Source organism: Medicago sativa, chromosome 6 (assembly GCF_051527215.1).
Source record: "Medicago sativa cultivar Bolivia chromosome 6, Bolivia_mono, whole genome shotgun sequence".
Taxonomy (NCBI): Eukaryota; Viridiplantae; Streptophyta; class Magnoliopsida; order Fabales; family Fabaceae; genus Medicago; species Medicago sativa.
In genome coordinates, this window is record NC_140754.1 from 8,241,731 (window position 1) to 8,258,213 (window position 16,483).

Here is a 16,483-nt window from a genome sequence, read left to right on the forward strand (position 1 = left end):
ACAAATAAATGTACGTACATCACTTTATTTATGATTTTTTATCATTGTTGTTGTTGGCAGTTAAAGACTTGGATTTTGATGAAACAATTTGTTGGTTGTCTCTTAAATAGATATGCTGAATACAAGGTCTACTTAGCAAGTAGCAACGACTTCATCAACGACTTTAGGTCCTTGAGCGTGGTTTGGGGAAGACTTAACCATTGTAATTAATGATGATAAGAAATTTGGAGTTCTATCTTCATGCACAACATCATGTTGAATTATTATTTTTTGTTAATCAATTAAGAATTCACATAATCAATTATTAAAAATTTAGGTTACATTAATAATGGTCTTTAGGACATCTGTTAAAGAAATAAAAAAAAAAAAAAAATCGTATTGAAATGAATATTTATATACTTTTAAGAGATTGACTACACACATTCTAATATATATTTGTCTCAGCGCACTTATTAGGGGTTTCCTAAAAATTATTATTAATATATAAACAATCATTAAGTAAGATATTCATCTAAAATATGTTATTTCAAAAAATCTAAAATATGTTATTAGTAATATATGTCATGTTATTCCTTTCGACAAAAAAATGTCATGTTATTAGAAAAATATATTGAGATTTGAGACTTTTTTTTTTTTTCTTTAGCTGATGGATCTAACGCTAGAGTTTAGTTGCCTCATTATTAGGTTTGCCCAACTTATTTATGTATCCTTCAGCAACAAAGTATATTTCTTTGCATGTGTTATATATATTTTTTTTAATTAATATGAGATGTTGTATCAATTTTTAATTTTATAATAGTAATATTTATTAGATTAATATGATTTTATATTTTCACTATTTATATTCAAGAAAATGATTATTGTTTTTTTTTACAAAGAAAATGATTATTGTTACTTCTTTCTTTACCGTGTCATTATTGTTACTTTAACGTCCAATATAATTATAGTGACTTCCTTTTGATGTCATTTTTCTTAAATTATAAGTCATTTTACAATACTGATAAAATATTAAATGTTAAGTTTTCTACTATACTGTCTACTATTTATTACTTTTTTTTCTTTCAATTATTTAATATATCTTTTATATACAATTAATGAAGGATAATTGTATAAAATAACTTATAATTTCTCTTTCACTTACAATATTAATTATACATAATTTATGTAAAATGATCAAAATTTCGTATAATTTGAAACGGATGGAGTAGCTCGTAATTTTTTCGATCAAAGAAAGGAAAAACAAAGTGAAGACAGATGGTCTTATGAAGGTGGCTCCTAGCATCGGCCAACAAGAGGTGGGACATAGCCAAGGGACATGAGCTCCAAAGATGGTGTATTCGTGAGGTTTTTTTTTTTTTTTTGAGAGTATTCGTGAGGTTGTTGATGTCTCATAGGAACACGTCAACAATGAAGATATCAAGAATAACATTTTGGTAACTTTCATACCAAACAAGCATGAGACAACTACTATGATAAATGATACTCCCTCCGTTTCAAAATGAGTGACGTTTTAGGTGTTTACACACATATTAAGAAATGCAATGATTAAAAGAAAGAGAATGATTATTTTACCAAATTATCCTTATTAACTATTGGTTATTTTTAAAAGTAATACTTTGGAAGTAGTGTGCAGAGTATTAATTGGAGGGTACAATTGAAAAGAAAAAGTTATTATTGCATTGAAAACTGAAAGTGACATTCATTTTGAAACAAATTTTTTTGGCTAAAGCGACACTCATATTTTGAAACGGAGGGAGTAATAAAATAAAATAAAGTTTGAAACATTCAACTCAATTTATTTATTTTTGAAAAATTACTCAAAGTTAGATACTTTCCACAAACTTTGCTCTTACATTCATAATACTTGCATATCCAAGAATATTTTTGTTACATTTAGGGTCTGAAAATTCTCTATTCTTCTTTCCGAACACAATCTCTAGTACAATCACACCATAATTAAAGACATCTGATTTCGTAGAGAAATGTCCACTCCTAGCATACTCTGGAGGCATGTAACCGCTGAATATATAATTTTCAAACTAAGTATCACTAGACAATACAATAAAGATCCATAATAAGGTAGAAACTAACTTACTATGTTTCGGCCACCCTATTTGTGTTTGCCTCAACTTGCTCTCATAAAAACGTTCGAGCCAAACTAAAGTTTGATATTTTTGGATCCAAATTTACATCTAGTAATATATTGCTTGCTTTTAGATCTCTGTGGACTATCCTCAGCCTAAAGTTGCAGTGAAGATAAAGAAGTCCCCGAGCAAAACGCTTGATTCAATCTAGTGACTTCCTTTTGATGTCATCTAGTCAATTAAACACATGAGATTTAAAAAGGAAATATTAATTTATTTATTTTAAATGATAAGTAAAAAATATATTAAACATTTAAAACATAATATATTTACTTTAGTTAAATTCGATAGTGTGTCAAATGGTACCTATCAAGAAATTACTCCCTCCGTTTCTTTTTATAAGCAAATTTTACTTTTTAGATTCATTCAATTAATGATGTATGTGGTTCATAATATGGACCACATACATAATTAATTGAATGAATCTAAAAAGTAAAATTTGCTTATAAAAAGAAACGGATGGAGTATATTTATAGTGAATAAAACACAATAAGATATAATGTCTTTAAATCATAATAGCTCATTTGGTATGATATTGCATAATATATGTAGAGGTTGGATTTTGAACCATGGACACCTCTCTTATTTCTCTTTAAAAAGATAATATCTAGTCACTAGACTATTTGACTAAAAAAAAAAACATAATTAAAAAATTAAAATATGTTTAGAACTTTCTCTTCTCTTATTATTTTAAAATATGAGTGATATGAACACTCTCTTATTAACACTTTTTCTAACCCTCACTCTCTTATTTGATCAAACTCATGTGGACCATACACACTTTTGAAATAGAACTCATATAAATGATGAGACTCACGTAGATTTCACCCAATAAAAAAGTAAATGTTAGATAAAGTGTATAAAAGAATTGTTCTTAACATTTCTCATTTTAATAAAAATTGATACTCCCTCCGGTCACATTTCTAAGCAAAAAACAACTTTTTAGATACATCCAATAATTATTGTATCTAACCCATAAATGTGGCCGAATACATTAATTATTCAATGTACTTAAAAAGTCATTTTTTGCTTATAAATGTGACCGGAGGGAGTATATGTGATCCAAAAGCTCTGTTCGAGTTGTATCTAGAGAAAGCATTATATTTAATTCCATATTTCCAATATCAGCATCCAGCAGCAATATCCTTAAAAAAAAAAAAAAAAAAAAACATCCAGCAGCAATAAAAATCTTCCTTATTTCCAATAAAATAAGCATCTGGTAATCAAATTGATATATGTGATCCAAAGCTATGCCACACCATGGTTAGGCATCGTTTTATTTCCAAAAGTAATTTACCACATGGTGAGTTTGTATCACATATATCAAAAGAAAAGAAGTATATCTGTAACTAACATTCAAATTAGCATGTCAATCTTCTTTATCACAACCCTCCTTAAACAATGCATTTCTACTCTACTTAATCAATAATTTTTTGTGTTAACCTTCCATAAGATAGAGCTTTAATAATTAAGAATTTGGTCGAAAGATAAGTAAAGTCCGTTCGAGAATTATCCCGTCTAGTATTTTAGTAAAATTTATTAACCATTTAAACTCAATTATTCGATTCATTTAAATTAAGAGTCTAATCAAAGTTAATTTAATTAAAGAAATTTGGTGTTGATTAGTAGATGTGGTCCAATTTGTCACTCTTCTCTAAGGCAAGCCAACTATGATATACCAAACTTGCAAGCATTTGTGGAAATAATGTCATGATACCGCCAACCTTTTTTTTTATATAATACCAAACACATAATTAATTCTTTAAAGTTATAAATATATCACGTCATCACCAGGAATAAATTTCACGTCATCACCCCTAAAAAATTTCACATTATCAAAATACAAAATTCTAAAATTATACATAAACTATTAAAAAAAATTATGAGTGAATTAAACTTGCTCTAGTAAAATTAATAAAAGACCCAAATATTTCCCCAATACTTATGATATATATATTTTTACTATTATTATTATTATTTTGAAGGTTTGTATGATAATTTCAAACTTGGTAGTCAAAATAAATTTGCAAACTTATCCAGAGGTTGCATAATAATGCACGTTTGTTAACTGATTTGTCATCCTTTTCAATCAGAAAAAGTGACAAGTGGCCAATGAAATTATAAATATCTTGTTACATTATATAGTTTATTGTTCTAAGTAAAATCACCATTATATTGGAGAACATTCTAAATTAAAACTCAATCTAGTTTGTCCATGAGATGTCAATTCAATGACAAGAGTTTAATCTTGAAACTTTAAGAAACAAATTTGAAATTTCCCAAAAAGCATTATAAGATATAATTATTAGTGATGTGGTCCAATTTTCTCTTCTAAATTGTTTTTTTTTTAAAACAATCTAATTTAATTAAATGATAAACATAAACATCACATGCATATAAATTAATATATCTTATCTTGTACTTTTTTTTTTGTTGCATAAGTACCTTTGTCTTGTTGAGAAGGAAAATCTTATAAAGCTAAATACTGCATATTTCATCAATCATATTATGGCAAGTATTAGTGTGGTTCCTTGGCAACCATTATTAGTACAAAAGAAGCATAGGCTTAATAGTCATTTTCATACAAAGAAAACATCATGTTCATCAGTGATTAGGAATGAAAAAACATCCTCATTCAGCTATAGAAGTATTGCTAATGTTCCTTTTTATGAGTTACCAGGGGTATATTATCAAAGTTTTCATCCTTAATTACCATCTTCATCTTCCAATCCAAACCAATGATTCTAACATAAATTTTTGTGATTTTCTTTGCAGGCTTCCTTTGATCAATATATGGATGATAGACCAAGAGTAGTCAAAGCAGTGTTTCCTGAAAAAGGAAACTCTAAACAGCTCAATGAGGTACTTTTTAGAGAAATATGTGTGTGATTGATTACGTTAAATTTGTTAAAGTAATATGATTTTCAATTTCGATCGTGTTTACGTTGCAAACCTTTATTTGGCCGTAATGTGCAACCGATGAGTCCGTGATTGCAGTTGTGATGCCATTGTGGAGACCTCTAAAACCTTTATATTGTGTCACTTTTAGAACTATGTGTATGGTTATCTATAATTTGTTGAAGTAATATGGTTTTAAATTCTTCAAAAAAAAAATATGGTTTTAAATTATGGTTACGCTGCGAACCTTTATATTACCTTAAAATTAAGAAGAAAAAAATGTGGTCAATGCGGAAGCAGTTATGATGCCGAAACCTCTAAAATTGTTATATTGCGATTGCGGACGGAAATTTAGAACCATATTGTGTCCCTTAATTAAAGCTAATGAGTACTATAAGAAACTATTGTTTATATGTATACAGGAGGAATGGAGAGTTGAAATGCCTCCTATACAATGCTTCATCTTGAAGGTTCAACCAAAAGTAGATGTAAGGTTAAGAATAAAGTCTAATGGAGAAGACTATCCACCTCACATTCCTCATCACATTAGCAAAATTCTTGAGCTTCATTTTGTAAGCACTTTCATTGGAACATATCTATAATTTTGTGACTTGTTTTTGTGAATTTCTTTATGTGATCATTCTTATTTCATTTTCGGATAATATGCATCGTTAGGGTAGACTAGCAAGCGATCTAAACTTTTTTTAATCATTTCACGAATATAATTGATTGACGGTGTAAGAAAATTACTGACGATGCATATCAATTAAATCCTATCAGACGAGGTGGGAGCTCCAAGGACTCAATACCTTATACAATGATCCTTACGACTTCAACTTAGATGTAAGAGGTATTATATATCCAGAAAGGAAGGGAAAGAGTAGTTGGCTCAAGAATCAAATGGAGATGAAGATAAACTTTACTGTTTCACCAACAATGACTTTTGTTCCTGAGCATATCTTACGAGATGCATTAGAGTTGGTATGATTTCTATTCATTTCTTACTATATTAGACTTGTTTGGATTGACTTATAATTATTTGAACTTATCTAATTTGAACTAAGGGATAAGGAGTTTGAGGTCTGGTTTCAAACCCGGACGAGAATTAAACTATTGTATTTCAAAATCATTTTTTATAATCCGTAACAAACATGTCATCTTTTTATATCAAAATAGCTTATATTTGTATATCCAAATAGCTTATATTTGTATATCAAATAGTGACATATATGTTGATAAAATTAACAGGTATTCAAAACGATGTGGAATCAAATGAAGCAGGAATTTCATGGTAATTTATTGACAGATTATAATAGTTTCAAGAGATACAAATCCAAGAAAAGTCCAGTCTAAACATGTGGTCCATTCCATTTGTTTACAACTTCGACAGCAATTGCTGAGGATGATTTTTCAGCCAATTGAATCAATGATGGATCATAATATTGTAATTCATTTTTCAATTGTAAATTAGTCCCGATTAACTGCAATGAATTCTTTGAAAAGAAAATTATTATTTTGTTACTAGTGTAATTTTTTTTTCAATTGCAAATGTCATTCATCTCAAATTGTTTGAAACTAGTGTAATTTTTTCTTTTGGCTTGCACAATGTTCTTGGAAGGAATTATTCTATGTTACTTTCAAATCACTTTAGAAATGATTCCAAAAGGACATTATGGATTCTACAAATAGTGTGACTTCAAAAGGAGATTTCAAATCACTTTAGAAATAGTTAGTGAAATGATTATTAATGTTACTTTTTTTGATGCGAATGTTTTTTGAAAATTTGATATCAAGTTTAAGGACCGACTAATTTGAGTGGTCCAATTCCACCATCCATTTGTAAAAAACCCATTTAAAGTTAGAGTTAGAGCTATGGATTTAGATCACCGAAATTGATACTATGAAGAATCGAACTTGATACTTTGAGATGAGCAAACTTCAAAGTCGCAAACCAATAAATGTCACTTTTTTATTAAATAATAATAACTTTCTCCATTTAAAACAAGGGTCTTGTTAATAAGTGTCATAAGGGAATTGTTTAAGCAACTCAAAAATAGAAATTTTATCTTGAAAATACAAGTCAAACACATATAATGCTCTTAAATACACAATTTTCAATGTAAAAATGACTAATTTTGGATGCTTAAACAGTGCCCTAAACACACTTGTTGGTATTTTCCGTAAAACAAATATTCGAGACTTTTTAATTTTAATTACAACATAGAACTTGCAAAGTATTGTAAGCAAGGAAAGGAAAATGTACTCAACCGATAAAATGAAATCAAGTACTTCCTCCGGTGATTATTATAAGCAAAACGTCACTTTTTAAATACATTGAATAATCAATGTATCTAGTCTTTATTATATACTAGATACATTGATTATTCAATGTATCTAAAAGGTGAAGTTTTGGTTATAATAATGACCGGAGCGAGTATTTCATAACCGTATTTCAAAAAATATATATATTTAACCGTGGATGGTGAATATTTGAGTCAGGATCCTTTCTATTTTTACGAGTATCTCCGTGTCTTCTATTTGAAAAGATAAATATACATAGATTTTTTTTAGGGGAAATATACATAGAAGTTTAAAAAAATGTAAAAAAATTAATGATGAAATCCACTTAATGATATGATTTACTATCAAATTTTTGTGTCTATGTAACATCATCTATTTATTTTTTGGGTCATGTTAACTTGTGCCCTAAGGGCACAAGTTAAGAAACTAAAAATGGAATTAAAAAGTAACTTTTGTATTGAAAAGACAAAATTTCAAACTTTTAATATATTGAATGCACAATTTTCAAGAAAAAGTTTCTATATTTAGTTTCTAAACTTGTGCCCCAAGGGCACAAGTTAACATTTCCATTATTTTTTATAAGTAGGGAGGATCCTTACTCTATATTTTTGCCTTTAATTGAATAAATGCACCACAGGCTATTCCAAAACATACTTGTGTTGGGGAAGTTGGGTAATTCAACTAGTTTGAATTAAGAGATTAAAGAATGTAAAGAGTAAAAGGTGCATGGTTCAAACCTTAGCACGTATTAGCATTCACACATGGTGGTGCGAACCTGATCTTAATTATTATTTTTTTAGATTTAAGATAAGTAGTTGTTAAATTAATAAATATAATATTTTATTTAAAATTAAATACTAAATAATCTAAGATATCGAAAATGTGATTATAATAAAATAAAAACTTTACGTGTGTACAAGGTTGGCATGTTTGGTAAGCACAAAGTTAGCATGTTTGGCAAGCAATGGACTTTGATTAAGTGCTTTTGTCTGACTTTTTTAATATAATTATCAAGAATATAAGAACGATACAAGTATTAAGTAAGTACAACTATCGAAAAAGACATATCAATAAATATGTAACGTGAGGTTTTAGTACGATAAAGACATTTTTGTTTTTGCAAAATTTTAGTGATGTTGGATGTTGCGATGATTGAATCAATGTCTTATGTAATGATATAAATGAACAATGAGCCACCACTTATGGATTTGAAATTTAAAGTTTCGAACAAGTTTTAAATATTGATCAATCATAGATCATATGAGACATTTTCCCACCCTGAAAGCCACTTTTGTAAGCAATTAAATTCAAGTGCATAATTAGCTCCATTAAATGACCAATGATACAAAAGAACTAGAGTTTGATTTTTAGGTAGAATATTTTTTTTGTCAGGTTATGCATATATATATATCATGACCGAGCTCTAGATTACCAGACTCCATCTCTCTTTTAATCTACTTCTTTCGTCCCTATATGTAAGCATCATTTGTCTCTAATAAAAGGGTGCTTAGATATAGGGACGAAAAGAGTATATTTTTAATGACGAGTGTTAATATGTTAATTGTTTCTCATTGTCAGAACTTAAACCTTGAGCCTCCAGCTCATTAACCCTTAACTTAAACCAGTTGAGTTATTTAGTCCCCACGTCCCTTTTAATCTAATGACTATAAAGTTATATAAAGAAAGGGTCATGTTAACTTGTGCCCTTAGGGCACATGTTAAGCAACCCAAAAATGGAAACATTTTCTTAAATTTTGTGCATTCAATTATTGAAAAGTAAAAAAGTTAAAGTCAAATGCATTAATTACAATAGAATATTTCTATTTTGAATCATTAACTTGTGCCTTGAGGGCACAAGTTAACATTTCCCATAAAGAAAATCCAAGTTTAAGAGGGTAAGAGGTGGCTTGTGAGGAAAGAAGAAATTTATACCACTGCAAGAGCAACTCCAACAGTTGATATTTTGTAATTGTCCGCCAATTGGAGGTGCAAAAGGTGGGTTATTTTGCCAAAATTATGGGTGCTTCATGAAACAACGGTTATTTTGATTAAAATAACAATAAAAGGAATGAAGTATTAATGTGTGAGGTAAATTTGTGAGGCTCAATATGAGTATTTTATAGATCGTCGTTGGAGTAAAAAATAAAGGAGTTGATAAGTGGGAGAAAATGTGTGCATTAGAGACTTGAAATTTTTCATTCGTCGGTATAGGAGTATGAGTGGGATGTTTTTTTGCTAACTTAAGAGGTTATTTTTCATTTGTCGGTATAGACCCACTTTTATTTTATAACAAATAGGTTGAGGGATATTTACTAAACTATCTCTTACTTTAAATTGGTTTACACTAGTGGATATTAGTTTTTTTATTAAAAAAAAAATGTGCACTTTTGCTAACTTGGACCTTCATATTTTTTTGTTGGTTTAAGTTAGCAAACCATATAGACACATTGTTATGAATCAGAGGATTTCATGGTTCTAGGTCAAATGCAATGGAAAGATAGATTGTGTAATTCTCTCTAGGAGTCATTACCAAGAAACAATTGTATAAAAGATAGTGAAATAGTACATAGGTGTAGCTTATTTATAGTGAATTGGAGTAACTAACTCCCTAACTAACTTTCTACTATAGTTACCACTGAGTAACTCTAGTTTATTCTCACTATACTCTAATAGTCCCCCTCAAACTCAAAATGAGGAAATTCACCAATTTGAGTTTGAAAATACAATGAAAAATACTCTTGAGTAACTATAGCGTAGGAACTAAGTAAAACAGGGGTAAACTAAGTAAAACAAAAAAATGAAAGGAAAGCAAAAGAAGCCCAAATTGTATGAAGAAACCCAGGTACAGTTGGGAAAATCATATCCATGTAGCAAAACACAGTAGGCAAGCATCGCAGGTCTTCCAATCTTCTTGTAAACGCAATTCTTCTCTACCAAAACCGCAAACCTGCTTCTGAGACATAAGCAGCTTATATACAATGTGATGTTTCCAAAAGAGCTTGTACCAAACGTGCTTATGCAAAAACATGCTTTTGAAATTCTCCATGAGCAATAGCGATTTTGCGTTCTTGTGAACTTGCAAAATAGCTTTCGCCAAAACGCGATTGGATTGAAAGATGCTTCTGTAAACGCAATGGATTATCTCTAATCTGGAATTGAAATGAAGAGAATTGAGAAACATGCGTATTTATTTCCTTGATTTGCTGCATCGAAAAAGAGATTCTGTGAATAACTGTTTTCCTTCCTCTATCCCAAGGCATCCACCATAACCGATTGATAGCAAAGCTTTTGCTCAAGAAGAACGAAATTGCAAGAAATCTTGACTGAAGAGAGGACAACGAATCACAAAGAATACCGCCGGGATCGAAATCGACGATGCGTTCGTCATGTAGATCGAAGCACTGAAAATTGTTCTTAACGGTGATTACGGCTTGGTCCTGTTTTTCGACGAAGACAGAAGCGTCGTAAACAGGTTCATAGCATGAGACAACGGTATCGATGATGAGATGCTTCAAATTCTTGATCGCAGCTTCAGAAACTATGAACTCAGAGTCGCAATGTGTCGATTTTGCGGATTTGGCAGAAACGGTGAACTTCAAATCAAGAATCTGTGTTTTCTGGATTTCGTCGGAAGCAGCAAACGTAGAGGTGTGATGGCTGCAACTCGAATCATCAAGAAAACATGGAATGTCGCCAACCGTGAAGCTGAATCCATCAATGGCTAGAGCAATCCATGGTGAAGGAGGAATGGAAACCGAATCGCCAAAACTACCGAAAACGATCGAGACTTGCGAAGCGGAAGAACACGAGGTTGCTAATGCAGAAGCTTCAAGATCTTCTTCTTCATCACCATCGGAATCATCTTCTTCATCAGAAACTGGATCAAAATCGCTATCTCCATAGCGCTCTGATACCATGTTATGAATCAGAGGATTCCATGGTTCTAGGTCAAATGCAATGGAAAGATAGATTGTGTAATTCTCTCTAGGAGTCATTACCAAGAAACAATTGTATAAAAGATAGTGAAATAGCACATAGGTGTAGCTTATTTATAGTGAATTGGAGTAACTAACTCCCTAACTAACTTTCTACTATAGTTACCACTAAGTAACTCTAGTTTATTCTCACTATACTCTAATACACATTGTCCATTTTCAATATTATAATATTAATTTATATTAATCACTTAGAGTGTGGGAAGTGGGGGTCATATTTAAAGTATACTAAGTATATATGTATAAGAGGAGGGGAAGAGGGGGGGCCAAGGACCGCGGTTAGGCCAACATGGCTTGTGCGAGCACTTGCCCTCAATACACACACAATACATAAGATGGACCGCGGTTGTCCATCTTAAAATTTGTTTATATATTGTAACAAGATTAAACTATATTTCGTATTAAAAAAAAATAACTATGTAATTTCGTTTTTGATGTTGTAAAAAAATATTGGTTTTTTGTTCAAAAAAAAACCGCTAATGTTAGTGCATGACATATAAATTATATATTTAATAATTTTGGTATAAATAAATGTTATTAAAATTAAAATAGAGCAATAAAGACTAAAATAAAATTTTCTATATTTATGCAACTATTTTTGACAAAATAACATTAATATATATTCGCATGAAGAAAAAAAAACTAATTTATCCATAATAATTAATGTAAGAAGACTTGCATCGGAATTTTTCTTTTAAGCATATGTAAAAATTGAAAGTGTATCTTTTTATGTGTCTACCATAAAAAATCAGTAAAAAAATAAAACAGATTTGGCCCACAAATGTTAACATAACATTATAGGAAAGAGATTAAAACTAATTTATCCATAATAATTAATGTAAGAAGACTTGCATCGGAATTTTTCTTTTAAGCATATGTAAAAATTGAAAGTGTATCTTTTTATGTGTCTACCATAAAAAATCAGTAAAAAAATAAAACAGATTTGGCCCACAAATGTTAACATAACATTATAGGAAAAATTTTAAAAATGGAGATGCGGGGGATCGAACCCCGTGCCTCTCGCATGCAAAGCGAGCGCTCTACCATTTGAGCTACATCCCTGTTGTGTTGGCCTTTCTCGGATTCCTTCTATGTCCATATTAGCTCTGACACAGAAAACTTCAAAATGATTGTCATGTTAATTTTGTGTGAGAAACATTACACAAACAATCATATTTTTTCTGATTCATTTCATTTTGAAAAAATTTTATTTTTTTATTTTTGGAAAAGTTCAATAAACATGGTAATATAACAGTAATTAATATATATGCAATTTATATATTTAGATAATCAATTCTTTCGTTTGATTTAATAATATCTGTAGTTTAATGTATTGATTTACCGTAGACATACTCTGTATTATAACTTGTGAAATTTGTTATTTTTCTCCATTTTTGTCCTATTTGTATCTTATATATTCAGTACATTAGGTGAGAAATTCAATTAGTTTAGATAACCTTTTTTGCAAAGAAAAATGGAGAAAATGTTAAAATTGTCTTAAAGAAACTAAAATAGTTTCTTTGCCAAGTTGAAATTATTTTATGCACCTTGAGAGCTTTGTTATATAACCTCTCTTTGAATAACTTAGAACATTATATATTTCTCAGTAAGAAATGTAATTCTCTTTTGTAGAAAACTATTTCAACTGAAAAGCTCCATAAACTATAAGGTATCCAAACTTGGCTATAGACCATAGTCCACGGTTTGCAAAATTTAACAGTAAGGAAAGTGCAAACTGCAAACACAAGTCTTGAAACTTAGTTACTCAAAATCTGTTTAATATGATTAAAAATGAGGAACTAGACTAAATAAAAAGAAAACAACGAAACAATACGAGGAATAGAAATTCCTATATCATCAGAGTGCATAATGGAATCAAGGGACTGATCACAATGAATTGTAGTTGTCGTTTGATCGCATCTCAAAATAACAAGATGATCCTCACACTAAATTTCTCATTATCGTGTTGTGTATCAACTACAAACAATGTATAAAATAAGAAATTGTATTGTACTATTCTATTTGTATTGTATGTCGGCGTACATTAAACATATCATTAATTTTCTTCATTTTCAGACTAGCTTTTACTTCACAACTTTGCCCAACTGCAAAGATTTTCTTGAGAGACAAAATTTGAAAAGCAATAGAGTGAGAAAGTCAAGGATGAGAGACTTGGATCTCCTACGGCTGCTGCACCGTTCAACAGTTGTAAGGTATCCATTTTCAATAAATTATGTGTGAAAAAAACATCGATTCGAATTCTCTACTGCAACTCCTCTACATTTCCGTTTACACCCTCTCTATCTCCTTTATTCTGCTCTCTCTCTCTCTCCCTCGTCTTCACATTCTCTCAATCTTTTCTCTCCTCTCACCATTGTGTTTAATGCCAGAGACAACACCATAAAGGATTCAATTTGAAAAATCAACAATACCCTTCGAAAGAACAATGGTGCCGAGGATGCACCTCCATGACAAACGAAACTTCGATCTCCGAATTCAAAAAAATCATTCACCAATAGTCAGAGCAAGAACAAGAACCACGCTTGAAACTATGAAAACGGTAACGATCTCGGACAACAATTTCACGCTTATATACATCAGAGGCAATCTTAATAGCAGAATGACAGTCTTGACATATCCTCAAGTTCTTGAAAATATGCAAAGGAGAACCAGATGGTGTGCTCATTAGTCCAAAACACAGTGCTAGCTTCTCACTATGAGTGAACAACACTTGTTCTACCTCCTCCAATGATTCACTGCGATCATCCCTATTTGAACAACCAAACAAAACTTGACAACTTGTATTAGGAACATAACCCGCCGACCTCAATCTACAAATCATCTCATCTAGCTTGATGTAAATCTCCAAACTTCTTTGGTGTGACTTATCCCCTGCAATGAACTGATGAAGTTTGCCATCAACATATATGGAACTCATTCCTGGCACTTTTTGGATACCCCTTTCTTTAAGAACCTGCCTAAGAGAATTCGCTCTGTCTACTTTTCCGGACAATGCATACATGTTTGAAAGCACGATATGATACTCGGTGTTAAGTGGATCCATCTGAACCAACTCTCTCATAATCTTTTCGCCTAATTGCAACTTACCATGTGCATAACAAGAACCAATAAGTGACCCTAAAACAAATTCATTTGGAGGAATCGGCATATTCTTCACCAAAGCCTCAGCTTCTTCCAAATGACCAGCTCGACCAAGAAGACCCACCATGCAAGCATAATGCTCTATTTCTGGCTTAATACCATAAACAGACTCGAGATCACAAAAATATTCCCAACCCTTTTCAACTAGACCCGAATGGTTGCAAGCACTTAACAAAGCCATAAAAGTAACACTATCGGGTTTCACTTCTTCCACCATAGAAGGAAACATATCCACCGCAACCTTCCCCATCCCATGCATTGCCAACCCACCAAGCATAGCATTCCAAGCCACCACATTCCTCTTCAACATGATCCTAAACACCGACAATGCAGCACTTATCCTACCACATTTTGCATACATATCAATCAAACTAGTCCCCACCATAACACCAAAATCCAACCCCATTTCCTTAACAGCATAACAATGAACCCACCTACCAACACAAACATCACCAGATTGAGAACTAGCCGACAAAACAGAACACAATGTAACAAAACTCAACCTAAACCCACACCCAAAAACCATTTCTTTCAAAAGCAAAAATGCTTCTTTCGTTAACCCATTTCCAACATAACCAACAATCATAACAGTCCAAGCAACCTCATTCTTCTCCGGCATTTCATCAAACAAAACTCTCCCACTCTCCACACTCTCCCATTTCACCAAACCTTCCAAAAAACAACTCCAAGACACGACACTACGAACTTCAATCTCTTCAAACACCTTTCTAGCCTCACCCACAAGCCCAAATTTAACATACACATTCATCAAAGCATTACAAACTTTATCAAACTTCACAAACCCAAATTTCACAACACCCACATGCATTTGAGACCCAACTTTAGCATCTCCTCCACTAAGTCTTGCACAAGCATTAAGTGCACAAACCATGACAACCCCATCAAGAGGTAGATCAAATTGTCGCATCTGGAGGAACAATTTGAGGGATTCAAACGGGGGAGAGTGACGGATGAGGGCGGTGTAATCTACAGAGTCTTTGTGTGAGTGAGGAATTTCGTCGAACAGTTTACGTGCATGGGAAGGAAGGGAGCAAGTAGCATATAGATGAAGGAGGGCGTTGCGGAGGAAGTGGTTTGGGAAAGAGATGAGGCCGGTAACGGTTACGGCGGCGTGGAGTTGTTGGCCGGGGCGGAGAGCGGTGGCGCGTGAGCATTGTCGGAGGAGATAGCGGAAGTGAAGAGCGAGTGATGATAAGGTAGCAGTTTGTGAAAGTGTTGTCTTTGAATGTGACCATGTCATTTGGGTTTCGTAGGTTTGACTTCTGTTTTGATAGTTGGTTTTTTCATGTCATACATGCATGGTACATTTTTTTTTCTTTCCTCCTAATATATTAGATGAGTCGGACTCCAAGAGCTTACGAGAGTCGGGACAAACATCTTAGTTGAAAGAACATTTACAGAGGTTCTTACAAATCACCACTAAAGAGATCATCGCATTGATAGTGAGAGTTGAACCTACGATCTTGCGAGTGAGTTAACTCCTCCTCATATTGATAGTGAGAGTTGAACCTACGATCTTGCGAGTGAGTCAACTCCTTATCAACTAAACTAACTTTCATTTGTTGTATGATGTATTTTATGAGGATGCATGTAAAGAAGAATTCATTTTCTTGTTGACATAGTTCTTCTTATTTGTGTCTCACATATCATAATGGATCTGATTTGTTAAAAAATAGTGGATGGTTTTTAAGTTAGTTGATAGAGTGCGGATTTATACTAATTAATTTTATTTTTACTAATTAATTTTATAAAGACTTAAAATATATTTTTATTTAACCTTCAACGTCCTGTCAACATAACCAAATTTAATTTTATATAAACCTAATCAAGATTCTTAGATGCACAACTCCTTGGTTGGTTTTATATAGACCAAATCAAGATTCTTAGATGCACAACTCCTTGGTTGGAATAGCTATGTTCCCAACAGTTCCTTTAGAGATATGAGCCCTACAGAATACAGAT

The 16,483-nt window shown here is 31.7% G+C and overlaps 2 protein-coding genes and 1 non-coding gene across 3 annotated transcripts; 1 reads left to right on the forward strand and 2 right to left on the reverse strand.

The window, feature by feature from the left end:
* The first annotated feature begins 4,647 nt into the window (after positions 1-4,647).
* On the forward strand, positions 4,648-6,549 carry LOC146912521 (uncharacterized). Its single transcript, XM_085722091.1, has 5 exons — positions 4,648-4,826; positions 4,920-5,006; positions 5,465-5,614; positions 5,823-6,023; positions 6,291-6,549. The coding sequence occupies exons 1-5, from the start codon at positions 4,653-4,655 to the stop codon at positions 6,393-6,395; spliced, it is 717 nt and encodes a 238-aa protein (XP_085578217.1). The 5' UTR covers positions 4,648-4,652; the 3' UTR covers positions 6,396-6,549.
* Positions 6,550-12,327: 5,778 nt separating this feature from the next.
* TRNAA-UGC (transfer RNA alanine (anticodon UGC)) lies at positions 12,328-12,400 on the reverse strand. Its single transcript has one exon. It is a non-coding gene; the product is annotated as a tRNA-Ala (tRNA).
* Positions 12,401-13,276: 876 nt separating this feature from the next.
* LOC146912523 (Pentatricopeptide repeat (PPR) superfamily protein) lies at positions 13,277-16,065 on the reverse strand. Its single transcript, XM_085722092.1, has one exon. It carries the CDS (start codon positions 15,759-15,761, stop codon positions 13,848-13,850), a length of 1,914 nt encoding a protein of 637 aa, XP_085578218.1. The 5' UTR covers positions 15,762-16,065; the 3' UTR covers positions 13,277-13,847.
* Between the last annotated feature and the right edge of the window lie 418 nt (positions 16,066-16,483).

Bases quoted from the DNA above. Each gene is read 5' to 3' on its own strand.
- LOC146912521 (XM_085722091.1), top strand. From the start codon at position 4,653: ATGGCAAGTATTAGTGTGGTTCCTTGGCAACCATTATTAGTACAAAAG. The intron at 4,827-4,919 runs GTATATTATCAA...TTTTCTTTGCAG, and splicing joins CTTTTTATGAGTTACCAGGG to GCTTCCTTTGATCAATATAT. The intron at 5,615-5,822 runs GTAAGCACTTTC...AAATCCTATCAG, and splicing joins AAATTCTTGAGCTTCATTTT to ACGAGGTGGGAGCTCCAAGG.
- LOC146912523 (XM_085722092.1), bottom strand. From the start codon at position 15,761: ATGACATGGTCACATTCAAAGACAACACTTTCACAAACTGCTACCTTA.